This window comes from Aquarana catesbeiana, linkage group LG12 (genome assembly GCF_042186555.1).
Source record: "Aquarana catesbeiana isolate 2022-GZ linkage group LG12, ASM4218655v1, whole genome shotgun sequence".
NCBI lineage: Eukaryota > Metazoa > Chordata > Amphibia > Anura > Ranidae > Aquarana > Aquarana catesbeiana.
The window spans coordinates 52,531,856-52,557,304 of NC_133335.1; the positions used below are offsets into that span (position 1 = coordinate 52,531,856).

The 25,449-nt window shown below is 42.7% G+C and overlaps 1 protein-coding gene across 1 annotated transcript in view; it reads left to right on the forward strand.

The window, feature by feature from the left end:
• SLC35B1 (solute carrier family 35 member B1) overlaps positions 1–20,126 on the forward strand; it is a 59,363-nt gene extending 39,237 nt beyond the window's left edge. Inside the window, exons 7-10 of the mRNA XM_073607802.1 lie at positions 4,491–4,617; positions 12,081–12,187; positions 16,623–16,776; positions 19,893–20,126. Coding sequence (XP_073463903.1) covers positions 4,491–4,617; positions 12,081–12,187; positions 16,623–16,776; positions 19,893–19,945 — 441 coding nt within the window. The 3' untranslated portion in view covers positions 19,946–20,126. The remainder of the gene's footprint in view (positions 1–4,490; positions 4,618–12,080; positions 12,188–16,622; positions 16,777–19,892) is intronic.
• The last annotated feature ends 5,323 nt before the right edge of the window (positions 20,127–25,449 follow it).

Here is a 25,449-nt window from a genome sequence, read left to right on the forward strand (position 1 = left end):
AGTTCATGTGCGTGTAAAGGCAGGTGTCCCAATGTTTTGGTTATATAGTGTACTTCATTACAGGTAAATGATGTGATTGCAGTATATATTGTACATTTACCAAAAATATATAAAAAAAATTAAACATACTGATGATCAGTAAACCTCTACCTTGAACAAACTGCCACAAACTAAAAAAAAAACCAAACAAACAGATCTTTAAATAAGTTTGCTGAAGGATTGATACTACAAAAACAAAATAAAATGAAAGGCACACAGTGCATTATTAAAAGACATTTATTCAATGATATGATAAATAAAAAATGAGTACTCACAAGATGGCAAATAGTAGTAAGCCATAAATCGCACAGTGCTGAGCAGCATGCACACACATGTGCCGTAATCACATCACGGGGTATACAGCTAATGTGTTTTGGGGGCACACCCTCTTCCTTAGAGCTAAGCTACTCCGAGCACCTAAGGGCAAGCACTTTTAAATAGGAAAATCCTCATTCAAGGACCTTGGCCCCCAAAAACGGGCGGTGGCCAAAAAATATATAAATATTTCCTAAAAATTCATAAAATTGCATATAGATACATAGGAAGCTTCCTTAGATCCCTTTTGACTTCAAATTACTTGCACCATACAGTAAAAATTGCAAAATAGCTTTAGTTTTGCTGATAAAAGGGAAGCACAAATAATCACTTACAGAATATATAAGAAACTAAAACATCCTACAAGGGCCCTTTGTGTCATTCATATAGTTAAGATGCAATGTAAGTATCTATTAGAAAATATAGTAGTTGAAAAAGTAAAAAATACGACCACAAGGTCAGGGACCTAAAATTAAAAATTGGAGAACCTACCTACATTTATTTAAGTACACTGGTCACATCTCTGGACCCCTGAGGTTAGTTTTATGGGAGTCGGAAGGGGGGGGGGGGGGGGGTGTTACTTGTTCATTAAAACTTGCTCCGGAGAAATAAAGCTGCTGAATCTGAGCTGGCATTTTGCAAATATCTTTAAAGCATACAGATACAACATCCCAGTCCAGAATCTCACCCGTTGTATGTACTCTGACCCTAATGATGGGGGATGTTTGAAGCCCCTAAAACATTTTGGCTGTTTTCACTAAACACAAATAAAATGATGTTCTGAACACATACCGGTGGAGTTGTGCTTTCATTCCCCACCCTCCCTTTCCTAAAGCTGGCCATAGATGGATCGAAATTTGTCCATTTCTGTAAAGACTGGCTGAATTTTAACCCACGTATGGTCAGGGAGGCTTTACAGAAGTTGATCTACCGATTGACTTCTGTACAACAACCCTGTCGGTTGCTGGCTATAGCCTGCAATGCTGGCCAGTGTATTCTGATGGCGGGGAAGTCTCCCTCTTGTCAAAATACAATAGCTCAGTGGGGTGATTCCCCCATCCACCTCAAATGTGAGGATGGGGGAATCAAGAACACTGTGTCCTTAACAACCGATGACTCCTCAGCTGTCAGCGGGTTTCCTGCTGACAGCTGAATATAAGCCAAAATTTGCTGGCGATAAAAAAAATAAATTAAATCCATACCAGACCATCAACATGGGACAAGGGGACAAGGTGCTTCGGGCCTGGTATGGTTCGGAGGGGGGGGGCTCACTCGTTCCTCCCCCTCCTTCCCTTTCTTGCATGCTCAGATAAGGTTCTGGTATGGATTTTTGGGGGGGGACCCCACACCATAAAATATATATTCTCAAAATAATGTGCCCCCCCCACACTTAGGTCTGGTATGCATCGTGAAGGAAACCCCATGCCAAAAAAAAAAAAATGATGGCTTTGGGGGGTGGGATGGGGTCACGTTATTTTGGTGTGGGGTTTCTCTTTAAAAAATGGGGGTAATGACCCCCCCATGCTGTTTTTTTCTCCGTCTGTGTTGAAAACTGATGACGTGCAATTCAGAAGCGTTCCTATAGAAGAATAGAAGGCAGTGAGCTTGGAATTCCCATCTTCACCCCACTGCACTGCTCAGAAAACACACAGGACTCTTTAAATTTGCACTGCTGCTGCACCACAGATATGTAAACTGACTCCATAGAAAGCCGGTTTGGTTCACATGTTATGCGAATCGGGTGCGTTTTTTTTTTTTTTTTTGTTTTTTTTTTAAGATTTGGATAGCATAAGGAGAGGAAGTTCCCCCTGTGCATGTTAATTCAGTTAGAAACAGAAAAACCTAGTACCCTTCCAAATGTATGTTTGGATGCCATCCGTTTTATCTGTTCCTGTGCCATCAGCCTTTGGAGCTGCTGTCTGTTTCCAGTGACACCAAGCCTCTCATGGTGTCACCTCCACTTCCCCCATCCTCTGTCTGATTTATGACGCTAGGAAGGGACAAGACGCAGTGACCCAATAACAGATCTGTGCATCATCTCACATGTGAGGATAAGAGTGGTTCCTTGCATGGGAGATCATCCTCCTATGGAAGATCATTGAGGGTCCATTCGCACCATTGCAGTGTGTTGGCACACGCTTATTATTTTTTCATTAAGACAGCCCTTTCATTTTAATGAGCGGCCTAACACACCGAGAAAGGTGCATGTGCCGTTCCTGGTAGTGCACATTATTGTGTTTCACTGCAAAGAGTGTTAATCAGCACGGTGCATTGGGGTGCTCTTCAGAATGAATGGCACCACCTGCCATCAATGCATGAAACGTGCATTACAGCAACACAATCGTGTTAATGGACTCTAAAACAGAATATGATCAAGCACATTATGCTTTTTATATTTCTATAAATACCGGACAGCAGCAAGACAAGGGGTCATCCTTGGTGCTAGTTTCTCTGGCAACCATTTGCTGTATTGTCTTTGCTGTTCTGATGTATAAAGGCTGAAAGACTTCAGTTGTCACTGATCAGTGTATTGTGACAGCGGGGAAGTCTCCCCACTATCCGAATATAATATCTCAGAGGGGAGGATTCCCCCATCCACCTCAAATGTGTGGAAGGGGGGATTAGATCTGTTTTCAACACGGTGAGTGGGTAAAAAACAGCACCGATGGCTTGCTTTGGTGCACACAGCTTCTATTCTTTAACCTCTTAAGCCCCGGAAGGTTTTACCCCCTTAATGACCAGGCCATTGTTTGCGATACAGCACTGCGTCACTTTAACTGACAATTGTGCGGTCGTGTGACGCTGTACACCCAACAAAATTGGTGTCTTTTTTTTTTTTTTCCTCAAATAGAGCTTTTTTTGGTGGTATTTGATCACCTTTGCATTTTTTTTTTTATTTTTTTGTGCTATATATATGTGCCAATATGTATTCTGCTACATATTTTTGGTAAAAAAAATCCCGATAAGCGTATATTGATTGGTTTGCGCAAAAGTTATAGTGTCTACAAAATAGGGGATATAGATTTATGGCATTTATTTATTTATTTATTTTTTCACTTGTAATGGCCGTGATCAGTGATTTTTAGTGGGACTGCGACATTGCGGCGGACCAATCGGACACCTAGCTTTTTGATACTTTTTTTGGGAACCAGTGACATTATTACAGTGATCAGTGCTAAAAATATGCACTGACACTGTATAAATGACACTGGCAGGCTAAGAGGTTAACATCAGAGGCGATCAAATGGTTAAGCGTATTCCCTTTTTGTGCTTTCTTAGGGCCCTTTCACACGTGCGGACCGTTCAGATCTGCCTTTCCAGTTTTTTTTTTTCCGCAGATCTGAACGGTCGCTCCATACATCTCTATGGAGCGCCGGATGTTAGCGGTGACATGTCCGCTGACATCCGATCCGCTCTGCAAAATCCACATGGATGGAAACCCTATTTTCCATCTGTTGATCGGATTGTATGAAAACTGACAGACGGTCCGTGATCATCCGATTCCTCCATGGAGGAGAGCGGAGATCTGACAGATCCGTCCCTGCACAGTGTGTCATCCGCAGGCTCAGCAGGGATCAACGGGTCGACCCCTGCTGAGCAAGAGGATGGCTGGATACGGATCTGCACGTCTGAAAGGGCCCTTACTGTGTGGGGGGGGATGGGCTCACTGCATGGACAATCTGATCTTTGTTCCTTATTAGCAGGAACACTAGATCAGTGTCCATGCCTGACAGCACAGCGGTCTGCTTGTTTACATTAGCAGACAGTCACTCTGTCTCTGGAGGGTGCCTCTCCCTGTGGCCAATCAGCGCGCAATCGCTCCTCCAGCGGCAAAACCCCCCCCCAGTGACTATTGAACAAAGTCACGTACAGGTACGTGATTTTGCGCAATAGAGTCACCCTGCCGCGGTATATGTACGTCGGGAAATGGTTAATTTTATTCCTTCTTTTTTTTTTGTATCAGTGTTTATACAACTAGGCTGTTGTCTCCCATGTTTGTGTGTGCATTTAGTGCCGGTGCATGCGTTTTTAAAATGGGAGTGACTGATTCACCACCAGTGTATGTTGGGTAAAAGTCACATTCACTGCTTTATAAATATGCTTCTAAATTGTGGTCTTCTGTTCTATCCTCCCAGCTGCTGTCTCTGACCCTGGATGGACTTACAGGAGTGTCTCAGGATCACATGCGGGCACATTTTCAGACCAGCTCCAATCCAATGATGCTTAATATCAACCTCTGGTCAAGCCTTTTTCTAGGAGCAGGTAAATCAAGTTTATCCACTTAACAGAACTTGCTTAATTGTTTTACATTGCTCACAGTACATATTGTACTTTGCTGAGTTATGAGAAGCATTTTGTTATCCAAAGAAGAATGCCATTAAAGGACTTTAGAGGGTTTCTTACAGCCAGCCAATGGAAAGTTTGAGGCTACAAGTCTCCAAAATTATTCGTATCTAATGTATCTTTTTTTTTTTTTTCCCTCCATTGAGGAACACAGGAATTCAGATCCAGTCGGTTTATACAGCTGCCTAGGTTTGGGCACTGGCAAGCAGAAAAATTGTAAGCCTACTTCCGTATAACCCCCTCCTCTACCCAGCATGCCTTACTTAGTATTTTTGCTGTTGTCCCAGAAGGTTGGACGCATTTTTCTCAGCTCTGCAGAGAAAAGACAATTTATTTTATTTTTCTAACAACCTTTTTTTCTCTTTGGATTTTTTTTCTCCTTTCACTTTAATCAAGATTCCTCACTACGTTGCTGCCTGAGCTGGTCTCTATGTATAGCAAGTTAGCTGTCTGGATCACAGCTTCCTCAGCTTAGCTTTGGAGGCCATATCTGGACCCTGGAAGATTGTGGGGCTAGTCTGGATGTGTTTTCAGCACTGGGTTCTGCATTGCAGTGTCTTCCAGACTTGTGTGTACTGAGTTAGTTTGCCACGGAGTGTTTTCCAGGTCCAGAGCCTTACCACAGTGACCTTGTCTCTGAAGACTAACTCCTGTAAGTAAAGAAGTTTTGGACTGAAGCATAGGGAGCTACTCGCTGTTGCACCGTTAAGCACCTTTCATATTTCCCAGAACCACCAGTTATACTGCGGTAAGGGTTAAGGCTGAAGGACCTGAGCGCTGATGTAATCTTTTGGCTGAATTGACGCACTCTCCACGCTCTTTTCTTCCATTCAGTCTGGAAGAAGCCCCAACCAGCTGCTGCTGCTTCTGCTTGTGATCCATTATGTGGATCCCCGCTTTGTTTCCACTGCCTGCCTACAGTCAGAAGTCGCCTCCGCCTGCCAAAAAAAAACCTTCCTTAGAACCAGCAACTAAAGTTTTGTGAGTACCTGAGGTGTTGCCTCACATTGGACCTAGTTGCATTGCTGCTGCCTTAACTACTTCCATGGGGGACTTTACTAACTCGCACTCCCCTAATGGTTTTGGGGGCATTTACCCAGTATCCCCAGAAGGACTCAATGCCTTTTAATCTGATACCTGGGACTTCCAATGTCCTAGGGTTATCTTGATCAGAGTCTTCCTCAGCTTCATCAGGTGAAGCCCAGTCCTCCCCCTGTTTACTTAGGGACATCTATGTCCACTTGGTACTTTTTGGCTGTATGTGCTCAGTTGTTCGGGCATGCTGACTGCAAAGGCTTGAAGCATGCTGTTGTTCCATGTTATGAAGATTTGGTCTGTGGACCAGGCCTTTGGCCTTATCGCCATCTCTAGCTCAGATTCAGAGTCCCAGCGGCCTCCTGCCATTTTTGTCAGATTTACCAGAAGAGGTTTTTCAAAATTTTTGGTGCAGTGCATACAGTATTAACCTGCATCCAGAGGATCAGTTTGCTGTTCTAGACTATGGGTCTTTCAGGGCTCCTACAGCTCTTTAAGGCCTTCAGTAGGCCTTAAAATGTGCCAGGCCACCTGTGGACTATGGACACCTTGTTGAACTGAAGTGGGTCAGTAGATCCCTAGAACCATGTTCTGTGCTAAGGGTTAGGCAGGTCCTGTATAGAGTTCTTCTGTCAGGTCACACAGACACCACCTGGTTCTAAGGTAGATGGTGGAAGTTGGACTTTCACAAGTTTGGGGTTGCTTTATGCCTGCCCTTGTGTGGGTGCCTCTCGTGCAATCTACCTATGTCTGTTAGGCTGACGTGGGTTTTTACCCTTGAGTTCTCTACCAGTTTCAGCAGTTACTTTTTGCAATCTTTATGGACTATTGATCTGTGCTGACATTCTTTACATATCTCATTGGTTGTCTGGCTATGCAACTTCGCTTTTGTCATGGAGTTTTCCTTTCCTAATCCTAATGGTTAGAAATGTTAGACTTGGGCCCCCTCCGTAGACCTGCTAGTTTTTTTGTTTTGTTTTGTTTTTTGTGGACCACCCTCTTGGGACCTGTTCTTTTGAGGGCCTACCCCATTTTATTTTCTGTTGACCAGATCATGTTGTGGATCTGTTTCTTCCTTAATCAGGTAGTTATGTTGCTCCACTTGTTTTGATGGGGTTTTGGTTTTCATGGTCTATTGCTGGCTTGGGGTTCCTTCAAATGGAGTCATTTCCCTCTGACAGTGATGTCCTATATCCTGGTCTTGAGCATCAGGTTTGTCCTCTGTGGCCTTCCTTTGGTCACTTGGAATTTTCCCCCCTTTTTTTTTTTTTTTTTTGCAGGGGACTTTACATCTTCTGGATCAGATTCTGAAATTGGTACTTCAGGTGGTTTGGAGTTGCAGGCCCTTCTTATGGGCCAGCCAGTAGTTGTTGCTCATCCCTCAGTTGTACTGCTTCTGCATGTCTTGGCTGTATCTGAATGCCTGTGTCCCTCAAATGGAAGAGAGAGAATATACGATTTTTCTACTTGCCATAAAATCTTTTTTTTTATTTTTTTATTTAGAGTTACTTGAGGGAAACGGGTCCCACCACTCTGGTTTTTTTTTTTTTTGTATTTTTTTTTTTTTGCTGTTGCTCTTGATACTGCTTTCCACAAAACTGAGGCATGTTGGGTAAAGGAAGAATGGCTGTACACCCTGACAATTTCCAGGACCTGCGAGGACTGGAATTGGCATTCGTTCATTAGTTGTTGACCTAAAATAATGACCTTAGTTCTTACATTAATTGCACAAAACAAATGCAGCTAAAAAGTGTAATTCTAAGGAAGCAGCTGAATACAGCTGTATGTGTGGACTGTTTTTTGTCTCCTAAAAATTGAAATTTTACTAAGCAAGTTTTCTAGTTCAGACATCCCTTTCACACTCTGTTGTCCAATTACATTTCTGCACTGCAGTCAAAGCAATACAGCATTGTCTAGATCCCAGATCGTGATTGGATGAGGGAGCAGCAATTCATCTCTGATCTCTCCTGCAGTCCGCAAGCTCCATTTGTTAAATTGGATTCATAAGACAGTTCATTACTGTAGTTCCTGATTGGCTTACAATGTTGGCCCTTGAATGTTGATATGCGGAAGATTACAGGAGACTGGTGCAAACACAAGACTGAATTACTATATAAAAATACTCACCTGCCACTTTATTGGGTACATCTTGCTAGTACTGGGTTTGGACCCCCTTTTGCCTTCAGAACTGCCTTAATTCTTCCTGAAATAGATTTAACAAGGTGTTTGAAACATTCCTCAGAGATTTTGGTCCATATTGACATGATGGCATCACACTGTTTCTGGAGCTTTCGTCGGCTGCATATCCATGATGCAAATCTCCCGTTCCACCACGTCCCAAAGGTGCTCTATTGGATGAGATCTGGTGACTGAAGGCCATTGGAGTACAGTGACCTCATTGTCATGTTCAAGAAAACAGTGGTGAGATGATTTGAGCTTTGTGACATGGTGCATTATCCTGGTGGAAGGAGCCGTCAGAAGATGTGTACACTGTAGTCATAAAGGGATGGACATGGTCAGCAACAATACTCAGGTACAACATGAAGAACATGAAAGCATGGATCCATCCTGCCTTGTATCAACGATTCAGGCTGGTGGTGTTGTAATGGTGTGGGGGATATTTTTTTGGCACACTTTGTTCCCCTTAGTACCAATTGAGAAATGTTTAAACCCCACGGCCTACCTGAGTATTGTTGCTGACCATGTCCATCTCTTTATGACTACAGTGTACCCATCTTCTGATGGCTCCTTCCAGCAGGATAATGCACCATGTCACAAAGCTCAAATCATCTCACCACTGGTTTCTTGAACATGATAATGAGGTCCCTGTACTCCAATGGCCTCCACAGTCACCAGATCTCAATCCAATAGAGCACCTTTGGGATATGATGGAACAGGAGATTTGCATCATGGATGTGCAGCCGACAAATCTGCAGCCACTGCGTGATGTTATGTCACTATGGACCAAAATCTCAGAGGAATGTTTCCAACACCTTGTTGAATCTATTCCATGAAGAATGAAGGCAGTTCTGAAGGCAAAAGGGGGTCCAACCCAGTACTAGCAAGGTGTACCTAATAAAGTGGCCGGTCAATGTAGATGCATCACTCTTCTTTCAGCTCTGTAGAGGAGTTTTATATAAATAAATGCTTATTTCAGCAACGCTGAGAATATAAAACCAGATCTGAGATACTTAGGATGTCAGCTACACTCCACTTGGCTCCTCTTGCAGTATTTATTTTAATAACCAATGAATTGACTGCATACAGTAATGTCTCCACTCAAAAACCCTCCATCCTCGATGCGTTTCACCACTCCTGACTTGTTTGCAAGGATAGAGGAAGTCCAATACATTGTGAAACACATCAAGGAAGGTGGGCTTTTGGGTGGAGACATTATTGTATGCAGTCAATTCATTGATTATTAAAAAAAATACTGCGAGAGGAGCTACCCTGTTTCCTCAAAAATAAGACCTAGCGTGATTGTCGGTGATGGCTGCAATATAAGCCCTACCCCCCAAATAAGCCCTAGTTAAAGTCCTTGTAGGTCTTATTTTCAGGGTAAGGCTTATTTTCGGGGAAACAGGGTAGGTCTTATTTGGGGGGTAGGGCTTATATTGCAGCCATCACCGACAATCACGCTAGGTCTTATTTTCGGGGAAACGGTAAATGGAGTGCGGCTGACATTCCTTCATCTCTTTAATGGAGAGTGGAGATGGTCTACAATGACCAGCATCCAGGATATACAAGACCGGCCAGTCTTGAGCGGAGCTTTGGATCCATGTATGGTTCTATCCTTAGGATGCTGTCAGGTGTGCCTAATTATGTGGCCACTTGGTATATTTTATATGGTTTGAGGCCTGAAGTTCATTCATTTGACCTATATTATTAAATATACAAGCATGCCGTTATTGTACAAATAATCAGATGTTTAAGGTTATTCTCACTTCTGTATGGTACAGAATCTTTATTTAGGCTACAAAAGGCACCAATTTCCCCTCATTTGAATTGTAAATCCCTCTTCATAATTCATGGTATCATGGGTAGTTTGTCTGATGTCGGTGAAATTAAATTGCCACATGCACATTACAGCGTGGAGAGGCCTTATTTTATACACAGCAGTTCTGTTTTGTAGTGAATGGTCCAGGGGAAGCTTTGTTCCAAACACAGGCCACTAGGGGGCACCGTCACACTCACTATCTATATTTAGATGGCAGGCCGTGGAGTGCATACCAAACAAAGGAGAAGGACTCGGTGCGGGTTCAGGGAGATACAGTTTACTAGTCTGTAGTAGAGCGTACACACAACAAAGGCTGGCATTTTTTTTTTTTTTTGTATAAGCACATAGCATTATTCTGCAGGATTTTTTTAGTTTTTGTCTTAAGACAAGGACTGGAAAATTACCGGTAAGTCCTTTTTATAAATGCATTACATAATAAATATATACATTTTTTATATATATATATATATATATATATATATATATATATATATATTTATATATATTTATTTCAGCCAATCCACGAGTCCCATTTCTTCTGGGCACCACTTTTTGTTTGCAGAGCCACCACACTGGGCTTTTATCACTCTTTACCTACCTCCTGTGAGGCCCCTCTTCTTGTAGGGTTATGGTAGATGTACCCGCTTTAAGAAATTATTAAATTCTTTTCTGATTGTAGTGTTGATTTTTTCCTATCGGACTAAATCATTCAATCAATATCATGGTGATCACACGAGGAAGTAAATTTGTAATCAATAGTTGGGTGATATGGTTATAAGTTATCGATCACGGTTTTCTCCCACAAAAGCTCATAATCTGATCAATTGAAACCTGATCAAATTCATGACCAAAACATCTTGTTGCTGCTGATTTGAGGGAAAACAAAAATCTCAAGTTTGATCAAATTCAGTCTGAATCCGGGGTCTCCAAAGTTTCTAAACATAAGGCCAGTTTACTGTGCTTCAGGCATTAGGGGGGGCAGACTGTGGCTGGTGGGAGTAGAAAATGCCCTGCCATCAATGGGAGTAAGTAATCGCCAACTGGTTTTAATGGGGGGAATAGCGCCCTGTTGGTATCAGGTGGAGGAATTTTACCCCATTGTTGGTATCAGTTGAAGGAATAATGCCCCATTATTGGTGTCAGTGGGAGGAATGGCTCCCCATTGTTGTCATTGTGGGGGGGTAGAATAGCGGCCTATTGTTGGTGTCATTTAGAGGAACAATACCCCACCATTGTTTGTCAGTTTGAGGAATAATATCCTATTGTTGGTGTCAGTGGGAGGAATAGTGCCCCATTGTTGGTGTCAGTGGGAGGAATAGTGCCCCATTGTTGGTGTCAGTGGGAGGAGTAGTGCCCCATTGTTGGTGTCAGTGGGAGGAATAGTGCCCTATTGTTGGTGTCATTGGGGGGAATGGTGCCCCATCATAGGTATCAGTGGGAGGAATAGCGCCCCAAGGGATGGGTAAAGCCACATCTGGCCCCCGGGCCTCAATTTGCACACCACTGGTCTAAATCAATAAGAATAGAAATTATGGCTATTTGACTGTTTGTCAATTCGATCATTTTGCTGAAATTGCAGATCGATCTGATAATCTAAGTATATGTGGCCACCGCATACAGCTGAACTAAGACTCCGAGTACGTTCATTTGCTAGCTTTAGCCCACCCTGTATTGAAAGAATTTATCAGCTGAATACCTTGCTAGAAAAGGGTACATTCCTGTTCTATCAAGGTATTTAGCTGATAATGTGACCAATATTTGCCTACACAGCAGGTCGTATTTGTTTAAAGTGACACTAAACTATATCCTTACTCTCCAAAAATAATCTATACACATCCACTACTTAATGGCTCTGTCATCTTTTTTTCATGAAACACTTTCTGTGTTTTTCCGCCTCTTTATAACCTCTTCATTGAGCTCTTGAACCTCTCCTTTTTCCCCTCACTTCTGTTTGTTTGGAACGAGCTGTTCACATTAGTTATTGACGTGCACTGCTCTATGCATACTACATATCGCATAATCCATTAGCCCATCTTGGGATCGAGCAAGAGATGGTGGCTACGTTCTTGCATACAGTGGGACGTGTAGAACGAATGTAGTCACCCTCTAACAGGAAGTCAGAATATAGCCGCCAAAAAAAGAAAGTAGTTTTGGGATTTGGAGGAGGCTGAGATCAGAAGGACACATACTGGAATAGAATTTCCTTTTTTAAATCAAAGTTTACTATCACTTTAAGTCACTTTGAGAAATGGGAGAAAGTAGTGTTGGAGAATCTATTTAAATACAGGTTCTAGAAGGAATGGGTTTTCCAGATATCTGTGTTGTCTACCATTGTCTTGTTCTTCTGCAGGTATCTTGTTTACTGGAGAATTATGGGAGTTCCTGAGCTTCACAGAACGTTATCCTTTTATCATCTACAACATTCTGCTCTTCAGCCTGACAAGTGCCCTGGGCCAGGTGAGATTAGTGATGGCAAGGCTTCATATTTCATGAATTACAAATGTTTCCATCTATGACTGTCTGTCTGAACTGGGGTCATTCTGTATCGGAGAAGGACAAAGCCCAGCAATCTGGTTTCTAGCATGACTATATAAAACATACAACTGTTATCTAAAAAAGCACCCCTTACATTATGCAATTTTCTTTTCTTCAACCTTGGGTGGGAGGTAAGAAAATTGCTTAATTACCCCATCAGCATAGTCAGTGTTGATGGAGGAACACTGTGCTATTGTGAATACAATGATCCCTGGTGGGGCTATAGCTCCCAGCAGTGCTTGCATGAAAAAATTAAGACCGGCTGGTTGTACTGAAGTCAATCGAATCGGCTTCAGTACAACCAGCCTGCCCATAGATGGATCGAATCTCGGCTGGTTCTTGCTGAACAGGCTGAGATTTGATCCATCTGTGGTCGGATTTACTCTTTTTATTGCTTGTTTGTACCCTATTGCCTTATCTTGGTGCCCTTTGTTAAAGGAGCTTATACAGCATACCTTGCTTCCATCCCCATGCCCTAGTTCTTCGCTGTGTGGTGCACCAGGGTACAGAACCTGACCAGGATGTTTTTCTTGCAAAGGCTTTTTGTCGCTTGACAGGGTAGAGTGAAGAAGCAGGAATAAAGATAGGTATTTTAGTACAGGGCCTACACTCAGGGCCGTCTTTAAGGCAGGGCAAAAGGGGCAGCTGCCCTGGGCCCTGTCGTTGTGGGGCCCAAAGCAGCTGCCTCATACTTGCCAACTATCCCAGTTTAAATTCCCTCGTCCCTTGAAGTTTTAGTCCCTTGCTGTGTCCCGATATCTCATTGCGAAGTGCTGCTTTTAATGCTGCCCAGCTCTGCCCTATTGTTGTGTACAGATGACTCACCTGTAGACCCTGTGTTTACGTGTAAATAACCGGCATTCATATGTAAATAGCTGCATAGATATGTAAATAAAGGCGGCATTCATATTTATATCTTGCCCCCTGCAGTGAGGAGATGATGTGCTGTAACCTCTAGCAACCAATCAGTGAGCAGTATTACTGCACAGTAATCTCTAGCAACCAATCAACAAGCAGAAATCATGTGCTGTAACATCTAGCAACTAATCAGTGAGCCATAATGTGTGTGCTGTAACCTCTAGCAACCAGTCAGTAAGCGGTAATGATACACAGTAACCTCTGGCAACCAATGGCAATTGCTGCCTGATCTGTAAACTGATTTTAAGTCTAGCTGCTATTTATTGTATGTTTCAGAGCTGGTGGAGCGCAAAATTGTATGGGGGGGGGTCCCCAAGAAAATGTTTTGCCCAGGGTCCAATCAATATTAAAGACTGCCCTGACTACACTGAGAGGTGTATTTAACCTCTTGCCGCCCATGTAACGCATATGTGCAGTGGCAAAACCAGTGGGCTCTAACACCCACATGCTGCACATATGTGTCTATGGACGTCTGAGGTTTCTGTGCTAAGAGCATGCTGGGCACTCCCAGCACAGAGACTGAGCTGTCATAGACGGATCTCGGTCTGTACTAATGATCGGGAACTGGTGAGACCAGCTCCCCATAATGTGACCACTGTGATAGCAAGTCACGGAGGTTGCATGACTAGGCAGACCTTCCTGACCCCAGGCATACGAGCCCAGCTAAAGGGGCGCCATGGCAGGCAGGAAGGGGTAAAAACAGCATCACTTAAGGTATAACTAAAGGCAAACCCTTTTTTAAATTTTGGATAGAGTGGAGAGGGTTTAGACCCCTTGTCAGTCTTTATTACTGTCTGTGCCCACGTTAGAGAGATTCACTCTTACCATTTTATTGAAAGAAAATCCCAACATTTTGGGTTGACACCAGAACTGAAATCCTCCAATGGGGACACTAGGTATCACTTTGTAGGGATTTCCTCTCACTTCATGTTTGGCTATGGGACAGGTAGTGAAGGGAAAGCTCCCCAATGGGACACAGATGGCAAAAAACGGACAGGAACTTTAACCCTCCCTTACGCTATCAAAAAAAAAAAATAAAAAAAATTTGCCTTTAGTTACACTTTAACCACTTCTTGACCTTGCTATAGCTAAAAGACGGTTACAGCGTGGTCATCCAGTTCTGGGAGGGCAATCCATTGATGTCATCATGTAAACAAACTTGCCAGTTATCGGCATTCCTTTCCTCACACGCTGTCAATGTGAGGAGAGGAGAGCTGGTAACCAGCAAGTGTGACAGCGGACATTTACATTGATGATCGGGGGACTGATCATTGGTGTCCTAATTATCAGTGTAGCCCCATCGGCGTCCATCGGTGCAGCCCCATTAGCGCACACCAGTGAAGGAGAAAAAATACTTTTATAACAAACTAAGAGAAACGTGTTTTTGAAAAAAATGAAAATAAATTCGGTCTTTTTCGTTTTGTTTAGAAAAAAATAAAAAACCCAGCAATGATTATATACCACCAAAAGAGAGCTCTATCTGTCTCAAAAGAATGATGAAAATGTAATTTGGGTACAGTGTTGCATGACCACGCAATTGTCATTCAAAGTGTGATGGTGCTGAAAATTGGCCTGGGCAGGAAGGGGGTTCCCAGTATTGAACTGGTTAAAGTGAAATTGTCATTTTTAAAGCTCATTCTCATTATAAGGCTTCATTCACATTGGCACTCCCGTATTTAGCACTTCTAATCACAAGTGACCCAGGAAGTATAAAAAAACCTTAAAGCGGAGTTCCGCCGACCTGTTTTTTTTTGGTTTTTGTTTTTTTATTTAAAAGCCAAACATGGGATCCTAACATACATTAATGCCACTCACGATTTTAAGAAAATTCGCCACTCTAATAAACATATTTGATCTAAAAATACCTTATATTCCGCTGTGTATGAAGTTCCCATATTGCTTATGGGCATGTGAAACCCACAAGCATTTCGTTCCGGGATACGGTGCAGCTGAATGACCAGCATGCATCGCGCATGCACAGTGTGAAAAGCTTGCAGCGCAGGAAACTTGTCACGTTGTCATCACAATGGGCGGCGGCGGCGGAAGTGCCCGCCCCGTTGTGACGGCAACCAAGATAAGCAGAACAGTAACAGCACGTCATCGCGTCACTTCTGGTTTCGGAGTATCACAATGAAGAGCGGCGCCCATCCACACTGACTCCTGGGAATTATGACACATAGCTCCCAGGAGACAGTGCGCCGCCGGATGTGACGGACATATCCGCGGGTGGCAAAGACAGGAAACTCAGTTGAAAACAGTGCTATCCAGGTAAGCTGTCAGAAAAAAAAAAACTTTCCACTGCACAATCTATATGCTGCAAGAATGATTTTGATAAGTTCTAAAAGTGGGTGGAACTCCGCTTTAATGCCTCCCTGATTACTCTTTCCTGCGTTTTGAATGTTCCTCATTTAGGCACGTTTACATGTATTTCACTGCATTTAGAGTTTCTGATCAGATCATGGATTCACAGATTTCTATTTTCTCTAAACGCAGCTAAACACAGTACAAGCATTTATTTTATATTTAGAAATATCCATTAAATGCATGCAAAGGCAGGTTTGACGGGGCCAGTGTGAATGAGACCTACAACAATTGGGCGGTGCAGTGCGTTCTCAGTTGTTAGGAATGGGACAGTGCAGAACATGTGCATTAAAATGCACCATGCTTGAGCTTCTCCCAATGTCCTGCAACATGTCCACAGGAAAGCAATAGATTTTTGTTTGTACCGACAGACAGTGAATAAACTCTTATATCCACCTCAAAGGCCCTGCAGTGAAGTTCCCCCCCACTGTTCCCATCTCTCTGCTGCTTCCATTATTGCTGCATTAGAAGATTTGCTGTTGATGTTCCTATATACATCTGAAAAGCCTAGGAGCAGATTCAGTGATTGATTGAAGAATATTAACTGACCAGTGCTGTAAATTAGAAGTTCATAGATGGTCACCCACCACTGGGTTACTAGTCTAGTCTTGGATGGAGCTACTCAGTAAAATCAATAACTGAGTTTAAAGTAAACCTGAATATTGCCGAAAAGAAACTGGTTCTCTTTAATGCTGTCTTCAGCAGCATATACTCCCCTTTTCTTTGCTTCCTCACTGCTGTATTCAGTACTTCCAGGTATGGAGGAGCATGTGACGGTGCTTAGTGATTGGCCAGCACTGTCACATGGGGGCAGTTAGACCAATCCCAGAGCTGTATAAGCTGCAATGTTTTTGATTCATGGGATTAATATATATTAATAGAGTATTTTTCCTCCTGTGTTTTAAAATGGGCAACGTTCCTCAGGGGGGGTTTGGTTTACTGTGGATCAAAACTTCACTTGTTGGGCACCAATCTACGTCTTTTTTTTTTTTTTTCCCCAACATTATCGACTGTCTGTAAAAAAAATTTATTTTGCAGTCCTGGTTAATTAAATTGTGACTTTTCTGTTCCATTTCAGACCTTCATATTTATGACCGTGGTGTACTTTGGTCCCCTGACATGTTCGATTATCACAACTACCCGAAAGTTCTTCACCATCTTGGCTTCGGTACTCATATTCTCCAACCCCATCAGTAGCTTACAGTGGGTCGGGACTTTCCTGGTGTTTTTAGGTGAGAATGTTTCACCTCTATCTTGCACTTCTTTGTTTTTTTGGGGGGGGAAAACCAACCAGATTTAGTTGTTTCCCACAAAATTTCTCAGTACAGATACCTTAATAGGTGGGTCATTTTTACCCCCCAGCCACCTTTCGTTGGGCCTTATGATAAAACAATGACCCCCCCCTTTTATTCTCACGGTGTTGAATGGAAAACTGAAATGAGCACTTGGGCTGCTTTTGCTTGCCTTGTTGCCTAAAGCAGTTGTAAACCGTGGCAGAAAAAAAAAAAAAAACTTTCCCCTGTAAGACAGTTGCATAATAATGTGCTAGTATGCGATGCATACTGGCACTTTAAGTACTTTCCTTAGAACGAAGCCCCCCAGCAGCACACTGACAGGGCTTCCATCTACCACCGGTCCTCCTTCTGGGTTTGCGGTCTCTGGCTGTATGAGTGGCCGGAGCCGCGATGACATCACTCCCACGCATGCACGCGGGAGCCCTAGGCTCTGGTGCGGAGCTCTGAAGGTCTGGCATACATGTGCCAGTGACGTCACCGGCTGCATGCAGTGTGAATATCTCCTAAACGGTGGGGATTTTAATTTTGCCAACTGGTAAGCCTTATTATAGGCTTACCTGTAGGTAAAAATCACAAAGCAGACTTTACTACCGCTTTAACAGGGTTCCGTGGGTGAGGGTGTGATCTCCTTCATGTTAAAGCTGAATTCCAGGGATGATTTTTTATATATATATATATATATATATATATATATATATATATATATATATATAATGTGTGTGTGTGTGTGTGTGTGTGTGTGTGTGTGTGTGTGTGTGTATATATATATATATATATATATATATATATATATATATATTTATATATAATTAGGGCTGGGAGACTTTCTTTAAAAAAAAAAAATCTTCGATTTTCTTAAAAAAAACTTGATTCACGATTCGAATCGAGTCTTTTTTTTGGACACCGCGCCGGTCCTGAGGCGCATGCGGCCTCACCTAAAGGCTCCTGCCCGCAGCTCCTCAGGACCGGCGCAGTGTCAGCGCCGGTCCTGGGGAGCTGTGGGCATGAGTTTTTAGGCGAGTCCGGCCGAAGCCGCGGCCTCGCGTAAAAACTCATGCCCACAAAACCTCAGGACCGGCGCGGTGAAAAGAAAAAAAAATCTAAAAAAATCGGTTTGCCTAAATTTTGAATCCGTTTGACCTCTCAACTCGATTCAAGATTTAAATCGATTTTTTCCCCAGCCCTAAAATATATATATATATATATATATATATATATATATATATATATATATATATATATATTTATTTACATTGGCCCGACTTGGACCATGTATATATCATACCTGGCATATGCTCCTGAAGTAGACACAGTAATCTCCATTTGCTTCCACGTCCCATGCTGAGCAGCTGGAATCCTGAATTCTGTACCAAAGAAGTCGGCTGCTCAGCATAGGCTCCATTCAGAAAATGCTTTGCACTTTCTGAACGAATGCAAAACATCCTCTGATTGGATGAGGTGGAGAGGCGGGGCAGTGACATTGGCTCTCTTAAAAGGGGAACCAAAGTCTGCAATACTTTCTTTTCTAGCAACAGTCCCAAAATCTGCAAAGTCTGTGGTTGGCGACAGCATCTTCTCCCTGGCTTCCTCCAGGTGTCTGTTTTTGGCCGCCTTGATTGGGTGGCATGGTATGGCATAATTCCCATGCATGTGCAAGAGTTTGGGCACACAGGCATTGTGCTGGTAATGCAGCATAGTGTACTTTCTACAGAACACTGCAAGTGGGCAGGTAAGCGACATTGCACGCCTCTTCTGGGGTAAATGGTTTGCCTGAGTGTAAGCTTAAAGTACAACTGAAGGCAAAACTTTTTTTTTTAAGGTTTGGATGGATGGAGAGGGATTAGAACCCCTGTCAGTTTTTATTGCAGTCTGTGTTCCTGTTTTTGGAGATTTATGCTCTCTGTGGCTTGTATACCACTATCCTTGAAAGTGAAAGAAAAACCCACATTTTGGGTTGTTCCCGGAAAAGTAATGGAGGGGAAATCTTCCAATGGGGACACTAATTTGTAGGGTTTTTCTCTCCCTTTCAGTTTGCCTATGGGACAGAAAGTGGAGGGAAATCTGCAAAATGGGACACAGATGGCGTGGGGGGGGGGAAAAAATCTGACAGGGGTTATAACCCTCCCTTTCTCTATCCAAAAGGAAAAAAAAGTTTGCCTATAGTTCTACTTTAATCCTGCCATTGATGGATTGAATCTCAGCTGGCTCAGCAGGGACCGGTTGAGATTCGATCCACATATGGGCAGGCTGAATGTACCCAAGTTGATTAATCAATTTAGGTACAACTAGCCTGCCGGATTGTTGGTGGCTATAGCCGCTAGCAGTAATCATTGTCTTATGCGGGCAAAGAAAGGCTCCCTGCGCCCCCTACTGGCAGAACATAGGCACTGCAGGAGGTATTCCCCCATCAACACTGACTATGTTGATGGGGGAATCGAGCGATTTTCTTGCCATCCTGAAATGCTATGACAGTGTAAACATTGAATTGTTTACATTCATCCTGTCTTCATTGCCATTGCAGAGGAGGACTGAATAATGGAAGGCATCTGCTCCACCTACCTGCTCGATTAATTTGGGGGGAATTATTAAAAAAGTGTCTGAGACAAGTTCTAGCACAATTGATGCCATTGCCCATAGTGACCATTCCGCTTTGATCTTTATTTTTTCATACACGGCTTTGAAAATAAAAATTTAAAAGCAGATTGACTGCGCTCCAGTTGAGACAAAGTTTGTCTGAGACACTTTTTATTAAATCCCCCCTATGTCTTCAGTGCCACGGGCGATTTAAATATTTTTTAAACGCATTCCAAAAAGTGGAATTGCCCTTTACCATTATAGGAGGAATGACCATTTGCTCGCATCATTGCCTTGTTGCTAAGTGATCAGGATAAGGGGGGGTTTGGTGTTGTTGCCAGTCGGACTTGGCAGTCGCCCTGCGACAATGAGCCATCGCCATGTACTCATATTATATGACTGTATAACTCACGTGTTATGCCCACTCTCTTCCTGTCCTACTCACCGCATTGCGTTTTTTTTTGTTTTTTTTCCCGCAGGTTTAGGCCTGGATGCCAAATTTGGCAAAGGACCCAAAAAGCCATCCCACTGATATCCTTTACCGGGAGCCGTCGCATGACGTATTCAGACCTCATTCACTCAGCTTTCTAATTATATTGTAACTTTTTTTTTTTTTTTAAACTAGAAATATGTAACATTGACTTATATTTTATTGATGATGGAAGGGAAATTTTTTTTATTGGAGTAGCGTGGGTGTATTAAAAGACAGACAAGATGGAGTATGTCTCGCTGCCTTCACTTCTGTATAATTTTAAGAGAACTCCGATGTACGGGAGAAGGAATCTATAGTGCTTTCCAACTGCAGTACTCCTTCAGATCACTAAATCTAACCAGTTAACACTTTATTTGCCTTTCCTCGCAATGGAAGAGCCCATTGAATGCGGATCCTGGCCTGACACCCTGAAAACATGTCTGTGGACGTTGTTACATCATCAGTTTACATAAAACAGAATAGGGGAAGCTTCTGTTCTGTTGGAGGTGATTTTTTTTTTTTTCTTTTTTTTTCCTTTTTTTTTTTTTTTTTTTTTTTTTTTTTCCTGATTCAGTTTTTTTTCCTGGTGCCCAACTGCTGAAGTGCTAAGGATAAAGTACGGCTGCACAGTTCCAATCTGTCTTTTTAAATTTATTTATGTATTCTTAGTCTTGTAAAACAGGCAACCTTACCAACAGCGTGTTTTAGATTTTATTGTAGTTTATTGTTACTTTGAGGTTATATTATGTGGTTTTTTTCGCTTGCAAGAAATGCTAAAAGTGCACCTGTTCTTTTATGCAGAATAAATCAACAGGTTCAGTTTAATGCCCTGACCGCCTGCTGCATATAATCATCATGGTATTCCGGTTGATATTGGAAGCAAAGAGAAAAGCCTAGGATCATGTGACTTACTGACCGTCCTCACATGGCAGTGCTGTCATATGGGGATGAAAAGAGAATGTTCAGCCCTCTATTAGGCCTGAATAGGCTTATTCTCCTAAATCCTGGCTGTAGATGCAGAGGCAAGGGAAGGAAAAGGATGGTAAGTCTTAGATGCTGCGGGGGGGGGCAGGCTTTAAACTGAACCTGATCTGTAGCCCTGCATGTGTAAAGTGTAGCTTCACTTTAAAGGGAACCTGTCATGCAAGAAATACTTGGCTGACATTACTTACTCTATTTTAAGTTTGCTTGTTGGTTGTTATGCTGATACTTTTTTAAGCACTGACCTGGAATAAGTATGCGCCCAGTGAAGTTAGAACTGTTAACCACTTCAGCCCCGGAAGGTTTACCTCCTTCATGACCAGGCCATTTTTTGCAATATAGGACCGCGTTGCTTTAACTAACAATTGCACGTGCGACGCTGTACCCATATCAAATGTGTTTTTTCCCCCACAAATAGAGCTTTCTTTTGGTGGTATTTGATCACCTCTGCGTGTTTTTTTTTTTTTTTTTTTTTTTTGTTTTTTTTGCGCTTTAAACCAAAAAAAGACTGACAATTTAAAAAAAAAAAAAAAAAACACTATTTTTTACTTTATGCTAGAAATCGTACCCAATAAAAAAATGTAAAACCTCAAATGTATTTATCAGTTTAGGCCATTATGTATTCTGCTACGTTTTTGGTAAAAAAAAATCCCAATAAGCGTATATTGATTGGTTTGCACAAAAGTTATAGCGTCTACAAGCTATGGGATATATTTATGGAATTTTTGTTTATTTTTATTTTCTTTTTACTAGTAATGGCAGTGATCAGCGATTTTTAGCGGGACTGCGACATTGCGGCGGACAAATCAGACCTCTAACTGACACTCTTGACACTTTTTGGGGACCAGTGACACCAATACAAGGGTTACTGCAAAAAAAAAAAATAATGCACTGTCGCTGTACTGGGTTAAATGTGCTCCTAGGGAGTGCTTTCCAACTGTAGGTGGGGATAATTTGACTGGTGGAAGACGGAGATTCATGTTACTGCTTAGCAGAAACATAAGATCTCCATCTTCCCCTCTCACAGAGCAGCGATCTGCCTTGTTTACGTAGGCAGACCACCGCTCAGCCTCTCCTGAGAACGATCGGCGGGTTCCCGGCGGATATTGGGTCCGCTGGACCCAATGATTGTCTCCTGCTGTGTCCAATCACAGCGGGAGCGGGTCACTAGCAGCACATGCGTGTGCCCCAGACCCAGTGCATGAAATCACGTACAGGTACATGATTTCGCGCAGGAGGGCCGTCCTGCCGCAGTATATGTGCGTGGGGCGGTCCATAAAAGGTTAAAGTAGAACGATAGCCCAAACTTTTTTTTTTTTTTTTTTCATTCTGGATAGCATAAGGGAAGGTTTTAACCCCTGTTGGTTTATTTTTTGCCATCTTTGTCCCATTGGGGAGATTTCCCTTCACTGTCCCATAGCCAAAACAGGAAGTGAGAGAAATCTCTGTGTATTAAGGGAGTCCTCTGGGGACCCCCAGGCCACCAGAACTAGTGTCCTCATTGGAAGATTACCCCGCTATGTCTTTTCCTGGGACAACCCCAAATTTGGGATTTTCTTTTACTTCCACTTTCAATAATAACGGTAAATCGGACAAACGCAAAGGGTGTTCTTCTCTAACAGGGACACAGCAATAAAAATGTATAGGGGTTCTAATCCCTCTTCACTCTATCCAAAAATAAGGAAAACGTTTTGCCTTTAGTTATACTTTACCCCTTCTAGCTGCCTCCCGAAATGCCGTTTTTGGTGGTCACATGATTTAAGGTTCCCAATCACTATTCTGCATCGCAAGCTTTTCTAAACAGTTTAATTATTGTGTTGGGAGCACGCAGTGTGCACGCTATTAGCACAGTCAACTTTTTACCTTTTTAGATGCGAATATATATATATATATATGTATGTGTATGTGTGTGTGGGCATCAGCATTAAAGCCCACCAGCTGAGAGGCCTCCTAGTTAGTTACATAGTTCTATTGGTCCAGCTTGGACCAGTAAGTATGTGCCATACCTGTGTGATCCATGTGAAAGCTGGAAATCGCTGTAGTAAGGCACCGGTGGTCTTCCGAATCCCATGCCGAGCGGCTGCGCTGCTACATTGTGAACACAGGGGTTTGCTTACTTTGCACCAGTCGGAGAACACTTTGCATTCTCTCAATGAATGCAAACCATTTTGTGATTGGACAAGGTCAATCAGAGAACACTTTGTATTTATTGATAAAATGCAAAGTGTTCTCTGAATGGAGCCTGTGCAAAGCAAGTGACCTCCTGTGTTCACTAAGCAGCAGAGCAGTCACTTGGCACGAGACCCAGAAGCTAGCGGCAATCAATGTAGTAGCAGGGCCTGCTACAGTGATTTCCGACTTCCATGGGGATCCCACAGGTATGGAACATACTTACTTAAATTGGTCCAAGCATGTAAAAATTGCCATACTTAAACTTTGAACCTGCACATTTGTTCCTAATAACCCTTCAAGTAGTATTTTCAGAAGAAGGTCGGCACTGGTCAACTGTGTATTGCTTTCATGACAGGTTTTCTTTACCAGAGGTTTTACGTGAACTATTTCAGTTCAGATCTAACCCTCAACTAGTTTATTTTTCCTGCAAGTTTTTTTTTTTTTTAGTCCCTTTTAATAAAAGATCTGATGAATATTACAATACAGGAATCCAAGCACACAAGCCTCTGTCTGGCTGTGAATTTGCGCCATTTGCATAACGGCGGCTTCAAAGTTGGAGCATCAGGCCCTCCACAGACTTCTCCCACCACACATGAAAGAGGAGACGAGCAGCTGTGTAGAGCTTTCCATCTGGTGCCAACGAACCCCCTCCCCTCCCCTATCCAAGCCCCTGTTTCTCATTAATACCCAGGACTGGCACAACGCTGCCGGGGACCAGTCTGCCTGCCGGTGCCAGCAATGGAAAACGACCAAGGACAAGGAAGATTTAGAGCAAACGAGAGCTGGCCGAATATTAATAAATGCGCTCGTATTTTTTTATGACGCCTGTGATGGGATGAACAAGAGGTGGAGCCAGTTAATTTCAGCCGTATATTTTTATTGGCGAGGTGGCCTTTTCATAACTGCTACTGATGACAATAGTACAAAGCAGCCTGCCAAGTTTTTTTCTTTTTTTTTTTTTAAAGGATCCTTAGTGCTAAAATACGAGCGGGCGCGTAGGAAGGAGCTATTGCTGACATTAACAAACTGCAATTGTTTTACACATTCACTGGCGAGATCGTCTTTAAAGGCAGCTTGTTGCTTTTGGACTTCTACAAAACTACGGGCAAACATCTAAATGCACAGATGAAATACATATAGGGGAGGTGTTTCTTCTGTCAAATGATTTGCATTTCTTTTTATTCAGTCCTGAGATTTAAATATCCCTGCTGGACAGTCCACCTAGAAGAATGACACCACGTTTTCTGTTACAGATGGAAACCAGTGGTATCATCTCTTAACCCCAAGCCTGCTGATTGGACAGTAAAGGAGCAGCAGCAGATCTATAAGTTAATCTCTCTCCTCCTGTCAAGTTCCTTTTTGCCCTCTCTTTTGAATATAGCACACCTGATTTGGTTTCTAGCATTGCTCCTCTCTTTTCCAGTCTGAATGCTGCTGTACAGGGGAGTGCAAGGCGCTGATACCAAATCAAATTCAGACACGTAATTGGCTTAAAAAAAATGGATGTGTTAAAGTGTAAGTTTATCTTTGCAGAAGAAATGAAAAGGTGGACCAACACCCTCCACCAATCCACTTAATTATTGCCCCCTCCCGCTGTACTTCAGTGGGTAATGAGCTGTCAGTGCTCAAGTAGCCAGTGTAGTGGTCCAGGGATTTCAAATCTGCACTCTCCTTCCCCTTTTTCTCTGTAGGGATTCTGGAATGGATGGATCAAAGCAATTCTGATTGGTCAAAGTGGGCACATGCCAGTGCTGACTAATTGGAATTGCTCTGATCCATCCCAGAAATCCTACAGAAAGAAGGGGGGAAAAGAGCAGGGATTCCAGATCCCTGTACCACTACACCGGCTTTGTGGGCACTGATGGCTAACCCACAGAGGTAAGTACAGCGGAAACGGGAAGTGGGGGGAAGGCGTAGGTCTTCACCTTTTTTCATTTTTTCTGAAAGAGGTGAGCCAATCCTTTATTGAACATATAGCTGCATTCATATATGTACCTGAAGTTCAGCTTTAAATTATTGTGCTGTAAAATGTCTCCAGCCCACCTTTTTTAGCTTTACATACCTAGAGTCTGCCTTTTCAGCTTGAGAGTCAGGGTCCGTGGTAACCTGACGCCAGCCAGCACACATCTAACAATTTAAGGTTGGTCATATAACTATAAATGATTGGTCATAAATGATCTTGGATCATTGGGTTGATTTTTGAATTTTCCTTCAGAGCGGATTGTTCCTTTTTCATTGATTGAACTGGTCATTAGGTACAATTGATTTCTGCAAGATCTGAGCGAATGTTTGTATAAGTTGTTAGAAGGCCCTCTGTCGCCGAGACTAGAAGAAGCCCACAATAAGAATACTCTGCCTGCACAGGCTCAGGAATGGTCATTTGTGTTTAGAATTCAGTGACTTTTACTATT